Below are 12,199 nucleotides of genomic sequence, written 5' to 3' on the forward strand. Positions count from 1 at the left end.
AAGGTGAAGAGAAAAGCATAGAAAAAGCACTGAAAAGTCAGAAAAACAGTATTCTATTCCACATGAGAGACCAAGTAATAAAAAAAAAAGGTATTCTAAATAGCAAAAAGAAGCAAAATGGTAACACTTTCTAAAATAGAAAAGATTTGAAACATGGCAGCCTGGGATTTCTGAAATGTTGTATTCTGTTAATGTTGAATCATTGTAATATGTATTTTGCATTGAATGTTTTATTTTAAATGAATACAATATGGACATTAAAATACTTTGAAAATAAGTCTAAGTGTTATGATCCAAAATTAACAAAATTGAAACTTTTCTACTTCAATAAGAACTTTGCAACAAATACATTTTCAGTCCTATGCTGAGAAAGTGATGTTTTGAATTTCCCATAGTTTTAAGTGAATATTTAGGCGTGTGCTTAATATTTGAATATGAAGATTAATATTATAGGTTAAATTTGTCATGAAATATTCAAATATCGCATGTTAATAGTCTTCATCTATTCTTTTCTCAAAGTAAATATTCCTAATTACCGAAGAAGTATGTATTTCTTTTTTGTTTGTATGATTTTTAAATGAAGTATTTTTTTTGTATGACTACATAAGTAACACCAACGTAGTTTCACTTCCCACTATCCTATGTTTATTCTGCCTATCCTATGTTTGTTCTGCCTCAGCTATTGTTAAATCTGTGTAGTTTTTTTAATCTCTTTGACTGCTGAGAAAAAGGTAAGGAGGAGCTTTTTCACTCTTCCCATAATGCCCATGATCAGAGAGTTTCCTTGTTTTTTGGCCTATGGCTGAATTACGGGAATTCCCCCATACCTGTATGGGCTACATAAAGCAGCATGTGACTGGAGCAGAGGATGTCACACCTCAGTGTCACCTGCCATGCCATAATCTAACTCACCAGATTTTCTATAGCTGGAACTTTTCCTTCGTCCCAGTCTTGATCTGTGGACAGTTGCAGATAGTGTGATTCAGTGACCTTTTCCAGCCACAAAACTGATTTTAAACATCATCATGTCTTCCTGCATTTCTCCTCATTGCATCTTATATTTCCTGTTCTGCACCTTACAGGGAGCTTTAAAATGCTGAACAGAAAGAAGCAGTATTTGCATAGGGAACTTGTCTTTGATGAGCAAGTGCTCAGCTGCCAAACTCAGCAGCGCTTCATGGGCAGCCGACCATTTTAAAGATTTCATTCTTGTTTACAGAGCTAATTAAGAATCTTCATAGTAGTTTTCTGAAATGACAGGGTATCAAAATTACAGTGACTGCCTTGTGAATGAAAGGGTTTTACTGAATGCCTGACCAGGAGCAGAGGTGAAGAAAACTGCTAGCCTTAAGAAACAGAGAGCATATTGAATACACATTCCTTTATAGTCTGTATTAAGTAAATATTTTAAATAATGGTTTGTTCATTTGCAGCATAGCTTATTCTGCTCATTTAAGTACTTTCCCCAAGCAGTTCTGTTTGTTTAAAACAATGTTTGGTTTCCCATTAAAAAGTAAGCATTTGCCAATAGCTCTGTAGACGTACAATACTCTAATGAGTTCCATATGGCAGGATCACTCTAATAACATTGTTTTCTTTCAATTTTATTATTTTAGGAAGAAAAGGAGCTAGATATAGTAATTCTAGCATGTAGTGACTCAGTATTTTATGCTTTAAATTTTTGTGGTCTTTGTCAAGTTGGTGAGACTGGAGGGTCATAGTAGTTCTTTCTGGCTGTAAAATCTATGAATATATCATATTGATGCAAATCAGTACTGATGTAAGTAAGTAAGTATACAGAGAGCATCAGTTTCATTTTTAAATGAAGGGTTAAAGATGCATTTTTAACCATCTAGATATTCATACTAGGCTTTTATTTATTCTGTATGTAAAACATACAGTTTCACCCAGAGAGATATCAATTATCCTCTTGGTATGATATACTGGGAGCCCATTTGTGCAGGCACTTAGTCACAAATATGCTGCATGCTTATAAAAACCAGGCCTTAGGGATGTAGTGGGTATGCATTAGGAAACTACTGTAATGATTTTAATTTTAAGATTATGAGTGCTTCTTTAGATTTCTATAGACTATCTGAAAGTGCAAGTGAAGAAAAAATGCATGAAAAGTATTACAAAACAAGTTTGTTGCTTTGTAACAGACCCTAAATCAAGAGTGTCTATTAGTAAGCTACCAGCAAATACCTTTTATTCTTTCAAAGGTTTTTATGAACAGTATGTCACAGTGCTAGTGTGAATTACATTCAAATGCCAGTTTCTAATGTTTCAAGTTTTCAGAGAAATAATAGGGAAAAAATGCTAAGAAAATGAAACTTAGATCTTTTCTAATAAAACGTTTTTGTGAGCATTTTGTCTCTTCAAGATGCTGTGACATCCTGCCCAGTTGAAGGAGCACACGACTTTAATTGCACAACTCATTCACTTTAAATATTTAATAACGCTTTTATTAGTTGCACTGAACCGGTGAAGTAAGATCCGCAATATCTAGTGCTGGTCATCATTTTTATTCATCATGGTTTAATAAGCATTATAATTACAGATTGAGGAAGAAATATGAGTTAGCTTTGTGGTTTTGCTTGGGACTCCTGTGCACGCCGGTATGATTGGAAAGGGTTATGCAAGCTCTGTGAGCATAGCTGATCGTATTCAAATACACTGATGCAGGCTTCCCAATTCTGACACATTATTCTTCATATATAAGTAACTGCAGAAAAGATACTGCATAAAATTATGAGTCCTGACACTATTAACTCCATCTGGTTTAGCAGTGAAGTATGAAAATTTGAAGGCCAAGTGGACTTGAACTTGGCAGGTGTTCTAATGCATGCATTATCTGTGGAATTAGAATTCAGCCATTTTTACCAACCATTTCGCATATTTGCTTGCAACTTGCACAAATAGCAAAGTTATTTAGAGTGAACAGTCAGTTAGGGAAGCTTTCATTTGGAGATTTCATCAGAGTTCAAGCTGAAAGACCATTTCTGGGCAACATAAGCCCTTCAGGCTCCATTCTTGAGTAAATATAGGTGATGATAATTTAGTATAACTTTCTCAATTTTAAAATTACAAGTATGACTATTTGCATGCTATTTGCATTCTTATGTTTTAATGGGAGGTATAGCAGGGCAGACTAATATCTGGTGCGTTTTTTAATGTTTTGTTAAAACATCATTTTTTCCTCATCAGCAACTTATGCGGGAGCGACAGCAGATGGCCAGCCGCCCCTTTGCTTCTGTCGATGTAGCACTGGAAGTAGGAGCTGAGCAAACAGACTTTCTACGAAGGCCATTAGAGGTAGGAACAGTGGTGCTGACAAGGGACCATTGTGATTTGCATATTTATATTGCTAGTCTCATCTGCATCTGCTTCTGAAACCAAACAGCATCTGATTACCTGGAGCTGACAAGTTTCAGCTACATATGTTATGCCATTTTCAAGGTGCATAGTTTTAATAGCATGACATGAGCTGTAACAAAAGCCACTGGAGAATCTATTAGCCTGGGCTGGAGTGACAGTCAGCTCACCTGGCGGTCCTTCTCTGATGGATGTGAGCTGAAGGATTGTAAGATGCAGGCATTAAGGAGGGAGCAAACCTCATGCTCAATCCTTCAGGTACACAATGCCCCCTAGTTAACATCTGTCTTAATTAACAGAGATTACAGCAAACAAACAAATAAATAAGGCAGCTGTGAGTTGTATTTCAGTGTTGTATTTTATATGTGCAGGTTTAAAGAATACAGAGTACACTGCATATTTTCATTTGTAGATAATGGCTATTATACATTACTGCATTCTTTTATTGTAATTGCAGTACATTGGGAAAGAAATAATAATATGCAAGGCAATGTGATATTGGAATGGTGTAATAATGCATGAAATGGATTCTGGAAGTTTCACCTGAAAATAGAGGACGAATTACAATATGTGGATAATAATGAATATCTAATCTAGGTTGGGCTTTTGGTAGCTCATAATCCTCTATTCCTTTACTTTTATTTACAATATTGTGTTTACAGTTATTACTTTATCTTATTTATGGTGGGACCTGAGAATGAGGTGTGATAGCTCTGAAATCTTTCAAGATTGTACTTTTCTTTTCATTGCTGCCAATTCCTCTTAAATTCAAAGCTTCTCTTACTTTTCTCAATAGCCTCTTTCAAAGGAAGATTAAATACACTCTATCAAATCTCTAAGGTTCATGGAGAAGTGAGCAATGTGAAAAACAGATTCATAGCAGAAAGAAAAAGAATCAGCTCTGGAGTACTTAGCAAATTGAAGCGCTCTGTCCTGCTACTGTATAGGAAGCAATCACAACTGTTCGTGCTGACGTAATTTAAATACTTGGAAAGATAATGCATAAAAATGCCATATCTATTTCAAGCTTTGTTATTTTCTGATCAAATCCTAGAACCTCACATTCTTCACCAATATCACCATTTTTCTGTCTCCTTTTACATTGGAACAGAAGACCTCTTGAGCTCCTCAGGCTGGGGACACAATGCACTGTAGTTAAAAGTTAACTTTCTTTGAATGTGATTTCATTGTTTCTATGCTGATATCTGGGAGCAATTTCTCTGTTGTCTTTTCAGAGGGAGGCAATGAGTGGGAGCTCAGGCATCCAACCTCTAATTCTGCACATACTGATTATTTAATTACACTTTAGAAGTAAACATCACAAGTTAACTGCCACATTTTCTTTTCTCATATCTTTCATTTAGCACTAAAATAAGTAGATGCTAAAATATTTTAATTCTATTTTACAGTTTTTATTAGCTTTTTCTTCCTAGCCTAGCATTTTCTAGTAATTGTTTAGTATTCAGTATCCATAGTGGTTTTTTTTTCCTAATTAATACATAGTTATACACAGAATGAAGTCCATTCAGAGTTTCCTTGGAATTACAATATACTGATCTATATCAAAACAAAGCATTGTGCTGAGGATTAAATGAATGTGATTGAGGGTATTGATTGTCCTTTGATGTACATTCTGTAAGAAAGAGCTATATTATCATCTATCCCAGGTCTCTCCTCCACTTGCAAAAGGACACTAAAAGTTCTAGTTGGCATTCTCTTCTTCATACTCAGCTCTCTTTCAGGTTGAAGGGAATTTGGATCACACATGTACTTCCAGGATACAATGCTTAAACAATAGGATAGTATGATGTAGCTATAACTTAATTTTGTTGTAGTAAGTTAGAATCGTTAAATAATTTTAATAATTCTGTGATATTCGATGCCCATTGCGATCTTTTAAAGTTAGAGGTCTTTTGGTAAAAATGAGCAACAGGCAGTAATTCTCTTCAGAATGTTCCACCACCGTTACAGAGATCTTGCACTGATATACCAGGGGTTCCAGTTTCAATGGTGGTGCATTGCATCCCCTCACCTCATACTTCTGTTGACATTGTAATAACTCCGGCACTTCCAATGACATTATATTGATCCACGGGTCCTTTGGGCACAGTGTAGTGTCATTGAACTGTAAGACTGCTGTTCGTTGATGTAATCTGGCTTACATAATGGTGGTTTTGTACAGCTGGTGTTCTACATTAATACTGATAGGCTGATACATGTCAATATTCATATGAGTATCTACATGGTAATTCCAGTATGCCATTTGGTTAGCTTTTGGTTTATTATTTGCATTTATTTGTAAATATCCAGAGCAACTGTTTCACTGTGGAGTTTTAGTTTGCAGTAGTAAGGCATTTTTTTGCCCATTGTTTGGAGAACATATCTAAAAAAGGTAAGAGTATGCTTGCAGTACTTGAAATGATAGCCTAGCTAAGACACTTATAATGCAACTGATAATATTTGGGTCTATTTTCAGTTAGCTGTAATTTGCAACAGATTAAAATAAAATCCTGAAAACAGAGAGTTGAATCTCTGTTATTTTGGGCTCTTTTTCTGCTTTGGAGTCATTACCAGCCAGACTATCTTTCTTAATATTTTGCCAACAAAATAACTCTGTCTTGATATTAACTCCTTCAAAAAACCTTAATCTGCATCATATTGCTCCTATTTCCTGCTGTCTTAGTGGGTTTTCAAGCATTGGCAATAGCCTTTGCTCTTCCCAATTTAAACCATATTGTTCATCAATCTTTACCTCTTCAGGCTGCCTTTCTATGTAACTGATTCACAACATGACATTAACAAATCTCATCTTGTCATCCATTTTGTCATGTTGGCCTCATATCAACTACTAAGTACCTTATTGTCAGTTTAAATTTAACATGGAAGAAATCAAACTTAGTTTTTCCGCTGCTCTCCTTCCCTCTTGGTATCACATCAATGACTGTCTTGCTAATGATATTGATAGCATGGTAGTATCCTAAATCTGTATTTGTGAAGCAAAACCTATTCCTGCTGTGGCATGATATTCATGATACACAGTTGTCCTATTTAACCCATGCCAGCCCTAATCTGCGTCTTCTTCTGCTTCCTTTACGGTTGCCATTTCCCTACTCAGGAATGAGGAACCCACCCCTCACTCTTCTTTCTCAGTCTTGGGAAGAAAAAAGAGCAGCTGAAAGTTCCTCCAGTGGAGGAGAGGAAGGGAAGTCGGGAAGGCAGAGAACCTCTGTGTCCCAAGAGCAGAACGGGCAAGGATGGATACAGAGAAGAGGCTGGTCCTCCCACGAGCAGTTTCACATAGCACAGGCTGTTAAGGAGCAGAGTAAGAAAATACCAGAAGGAGCAACTTGATTTAGTTGAATATGTCCCTGCTTGTTGCAGGGAGTTGGACTAGATGACCTTCGAGCGTCCCTTCCACACCAAACTCTTCTATGATTCTATGATTATATGACCCTGACAAGAGAGATATTTGGTGATACCACCATAATTTTTTCAATATCAGAAACATAAAAAACTAAAGTAGGATCATAGATCAACAGAAACAATGCTTCTTATCACTCAATGCCCTCAATGTTAAAATGCTTTTTATTCCTTTAATTTATTTTTTTCTAGACATCTAAGCCATTTCCAGACTTGGTTGCTTTTTGCTGCTCAGTATATCCCAAAAGCTAAATCATTTAGGCTATCTTCATATTCTAAGGCTCCTTTAGGCAAATTTTTTTTCCACACAATATAAATCACTCTTGAAAATTCACTTCCACTGCACTGCTGACAGTCATTTTAGTTAATCTATATGTTGAGTGAAAAATAATGAAAATGTTTTTTTCTGTCCTGCTTTGTCTAACTTCTGGGTATTTTTCAGCTCATTCAGAGCCCATGAATTTTTGTGAAACATGGACAGATTTTTTCTTTAGGCCTGTGAGATAAAGTGGGCACTACTGTAAACTCTAATGTGTGGTTATGCTACATCTCTGGACAGCAGCGTCTACTGGGTTACATCTGCTGGAGTAGAGGCAGATGTGTTATTGCCTGCATAAAAACCAAGTGCAGATTTCCTCTTATGGTATCTTTACAGTATAACTTGGATGTGGGTTGTTTGTTTTTTGTTTTTGTTTTTGTTTTTTTTTTCAAATCGATGTGCTTTAATAATTATTTCTGCAGAAAAACATGCAGTAAGTCTTTCAATCATTTTTCCATCAAGTTACTGTGTTTCCTTTAGAATTGTCAAAGATACTAGATTGTTCTCTACTTCCGACAAGGTAAGATGATCTAAAGATTTTTGAATTAAAAATGAAATCTAACTTTGTTTCTCTAGCAAGCAGTAATATTTAGGGTACCTTAAATAAGTTTTGATTTTCAGGCACTTCTGATAATTACGAAGTAAAGATAAGGCCATCATTTCTCATTTATTTGATTAAAGGAATTGGAAGATATGAACTGACACCAGTAGCTATTGTTATACCGAGAATGGCTATTGGAAATGAGAGTGACTTATTAAAACAATTTAAAATCCTGTACCAGATGTTTGTGTTTATACCAATCAGCTGTGTTGCTGGTTTCTCCTGCCAATAAGATTTCAGGATCTTTTAGCTTGCTTTACAAATAAAGTCTGTTAAGTTGTGTTCATTTTTTGTTTAATTTGAATAATGCAGTGAGTATTTCTTGAAACTGCAGCCTAAGCATACTTTATTATTTTGTACAAAAGGAAACTAGTTGTGTGCATCATCAGCATTACACCTGCATTATTTTGATGACATAATGTCTAATACCAAGGAACAGACTCTCCCCAGCTCTTTGTTACAGGTCATCACATTGCCCTTTGATATTCTTGTTTTCTAATTTTGGTCTCAATGTCAGAGGATAAATTCAGTCCCCTCTTAAGAAAGTAATAATTTATTGAGGAGAATGACGAAACTGTACCTATCTTGATTTTGGTGACCGTAAAGGCAATACATATTTGGCAACAGGATCTATTGAAGACCAGTATACTTGCACTTCTTGCTTACTTAAGAAGTAATGCTATATAATTTACAAAGTTACAGGTGATGCTCACACAGGCTTATTGGGGAACTGAACTCTGGGAACTTCAGAGAAGTTATTTGTGTCCAATATTAATAACTTATTATAATTTTTGTTGAAGATGTAGTCAAATCTGATTATTTATTGTTATGCTGGGGTAACTAGACATTATCCCACGTGACTTGTGGGAAAGCCAGACATTCTCCTGAATGTGGAAGGATTATTTCACTGGCTAATCGATGTTTCCATCTTTGTCATGGTTAGGGCTGAGGAAGGTGTAATGCCAAGTGTAGTATAAACCTGTGAACCTGTTCAGTCATAGTCACATTGAACAAGTTGCAGGGTGTTCTGCATGATTCCAGGGACTGCAAAAGCTGTAGCTGGACTCAAGGGACCAGAAACATAATTTAGAGAAACCTGCCCCATTCATGCTTTTCAATGTCATTCAGAAACAAAGACTGCACCATTTTTTGTAACCTGTCCCTTAGAAAGCTTTGGATATACATGTGAGGAGTTGCTGTTTTTAGAACTTTCAACACTGAGTTTGTAACTTTCCTAACTAATATTTTTCTATCCTAGCAAAGCTGAGTTTTTTTACCCCTTGCTAATTCCAAGTTTGGATTAGCAATATTGTCCATATGTTATGTCTGTAAGCCAAACTCTGCTTGGCATTGGGAAGGTCTTCATAAAGAACTGTCTGGTCTGTGGCACTGCAGCTCAAGAAGGACCAGAGGAGAAAGAATCTAGATGAGAACAATGTGAGCAATCAGACTTAGAAAATGTAACTACAAGGAAAAGTCAAGGAAATTGGAGCAGACTATTGAAAGGAGTCAAAATAATAACCTTCAAATATGCAAAAGGTTAGTAGCAATCAGGAGGGCAACAATCTTTTCTTTGTGTGCACTGTAGGCAGCAAAGGTGTAATGGACTTAAATTGTAGTAGAGGAGATTTAGGCTGGATATCAGGAAACTCTTCCCATAATAAAACTGAATCACTGAAAGCAATTGCCTGGGGAGGTGGTGGAATTTCTTTTATTGGAAGCTCTTTAGAACAGGTTAACAAACATTTCTCAGGTACCATGTACCTATAGCTCCATTAGCTTCTCTCCTTTCAGCTGTCTTTATTATTATTCTGATTGCCACCTAGCTCTCCCTTCTGCATATTCTCTGAAAATTTTCCATTTCTGTTGGGTGAACATCTTAATTACCTTCACTGCACCATTAGTTTTCTGTTACTGAATATTTCTGACGCTTCTTTTCACTTTTGCTGTTTTCATGATTCACATCCTCAGTTTTCTTCCAAGTTCAGAAACTGCTAAGTCATCTCTGACCCCCAGTATCTCTGTGACTTTAGGTCTGCCTAATAGGATCTACAATCCATTCCAGAATAGCTTCAATATTCTCCTTGAAGTCTGTATTCATGGGTGCAACTATTTTTATCTTAACCAGTGCATTACCATTTTTATAGTCTTTTGAAATCCATGCATCCTACCCTACTAGATCTCAGAGAAATGTAGTCTGATGATACACCTGACACTGAAGAGAAGAATCTGTATTGGATCAGATTTTCTATTTTTCTGTATTACTCAAACATCATTGCAGTCCAGTGCCTCAAGAACTCCAATATTTTTGCTACACTTTGACCTTGATGGCTCACTCCATTCTTTGCCCATTCCTTCAGTCCCATTCATCTGGAAAACTTTCTCCTAAACTATTGAGCCACTGTATTTTAAATCCTACCTTCAAATCTGTTTTCTTCTTTGCAAATGATCTATTCACCCTGGGTATCCTTTTGTGATATCATGTGTGAGGGATGTTATTTCATACAGAAAATTTGCATTTGGTAGTTCTTCCATTAGAGAAAAGCATTTATCTGAAAGCAGCCTTGTTTGGTCCCTTCAGTAACTTATTCCTCATATAATGAACTGTTTTTCATTCAGTAAGAATTTTAGATTTCACACTATTTAATTCCTCTTTCAGTGGTCCTGTGCAACAGTGTAGCTCTACCCAATTAAATGTCTTTACATTTGCATAAGATTTTTGTTGCTTCTCTCTAGATTTATGTCTAGCAATCTGTGAATGTTCTGAGCCTGTGATTCTGAACAAATACTTAGTCTAGTTGCTCATGCAGACTGGTCACAGCTATGATTTTTTGTGTGTGTTATGTATACTAACTCTATTCAATGTAAAGTGTATTCAATGTTCAATTTCTTGCACAGAATCGAGTAAACAATGTTTTAAGATTTATAAGTAATAGTCTTCTACTTCGGCATATGGAAGATCTAAAATAGTCTTAGAAGTGATGCCTGGGAATAGCCACACCATTTTTTCATTTAGACCAAATATTTTTGTGTATGTTTATTGCTAAAATGTATTCTAACACCTCAAAACTTTTTGATGTTTTGACATAGTCCTTAAATTCAAGAAAGTTTTGAAAAATATTCTAAATTGGTTCTGGAAAGTGCCAGTCTCTACATTTACAGAAAACACATTTTTATTCCCCATATTCTCTTGTTTGCTTGCTTATTTCTGTTGAGTTAATTTACCTTCATGAGCAAACAAACATTTTAAGAATGCGCATGATGTATAGGAGATTTTTCTACATGCAGCTTGATGTCCTAGTATTTCGTACTAATAAGCGTGTAAAGCCTTTGCTTATTAGCTTATGAGCTCTAAGATCTGTGTATTCACAATTAGTTCTGAAAACCTGATTTTGTTAAGTTCTTTTGACAAAAATGTGTCTTTCCACTTCACAAAATTTATTTGGCACATATGCTGCATAATCAGATGACTATAGAAATTGTGTGGATATAAATATATGATTTGTGTTGAACAAAATTGCCAACAAATTTAATGCTCAATTGGAACAATTAGCAGGAATTTTGGCTGACTAGCTAAATGTAGGTGTTTCAGTGGTATTGGCATGCTGTGAATAGAAATTGTTAAATTATTGTGTTGCACATAGTTGCAAATTGAAAGTATCAAAATAAATATTCTGGTTGTTTTCAAGCAGAAGTGTTTAGTTGTGTCTGAATGACACTGTACAGGTCTTATCTTCATAAAAATTAATAAATACAATTTTTCCAACATCCTATTTCATAAAGTAGATAGATACAAAATTTAGTGAATGCAAAACATATAGTATGTACCTCTAATTTTGTCTTTGAGCAATGCTTGCTTATGGGAATCTTTCCTTTGGATAGCAAATCCATGATAATGAGATTCTTTCCAGAATTGTTTAAACTGAACATAACTAAAAAGCACATAGAGTGAGTATTTCCTCAGTTTGATTGACTGGGCTTTTCCGTGCACCTGATTTGCACATGCCATTTTCTAACAGGCTACTCTTTCTCGTTGTGTATATATTTTCTTAGTATTTCTTTTGGTTTTAGCTCAAAAGTTACTTCTCATCTTTAAAGTAGGACAGTTCTCTCTTTAAAAGGAAAGGAGAATAAGAAAAAAAAATAGATACAGAAACTGTATTATTTCATCAGCTATTTCCCATGTTTCTAGCTGGAATTGGCTACTGTATAGTGTTAGATATTTGGCAACCTGTAGTCCTTGGCTTTGCTTTAGAGAGTCTAACTGTGTGCCATTCCCTAGCTCCGTACTTGAGCTTTAGTTCTTCCTGCCAACAACAATATATATTTGAAACCAGAGAAGACAGGATGCTTCTTTCTTTGCTTCATAGAACTTGATGGCCTGCATGTAGTGTTGGACAATCTAACAGGTTCTGGCAGTTTTCACTGAAGTTTTCTTGTTCCATAATTTCTGACAAACTAAATTGAGTCTGAATTCATACTCA

At 35.5% G+C, this 12,199-nt stretch overlaps 1 protein-coding gene across 1 annotated transcript in view; it reads left to right on the top strand.

The window, feature by feature from the left end:
• Window positions 1–12,199, top strand: part of ATRNL1 (attractin like 1) — a gene marked incomplete at both ends in the record, with an annotated part of 484,917 nt that overhangs the window by 360,240 nt on the left and 112,478 nt on the right. The window contains one exon of the mRNA XM_080348357.1: window positions 3,208–3,315. Within this exon, the coding sequence (XP_080204483.1) occupies window positions 3,208–3,315 (108 nt within the window). The remainder of the gene's footprint in view (window positions 1–3,207; window positions 3,316–12,199) is intronic.

The sequence above is a fragment of the Nesoenas mayeri genome (genome assembly GCF_963082525.1).
Source record: "Nesoenas mayeri genome assembly, chromosome: 7".
Lineage (NCBI taxonomy): Eukaryota > Metazoa > Chordata > Aves > Columbiformes > Columbidae > Nesoenas > Nesoenas mayeri.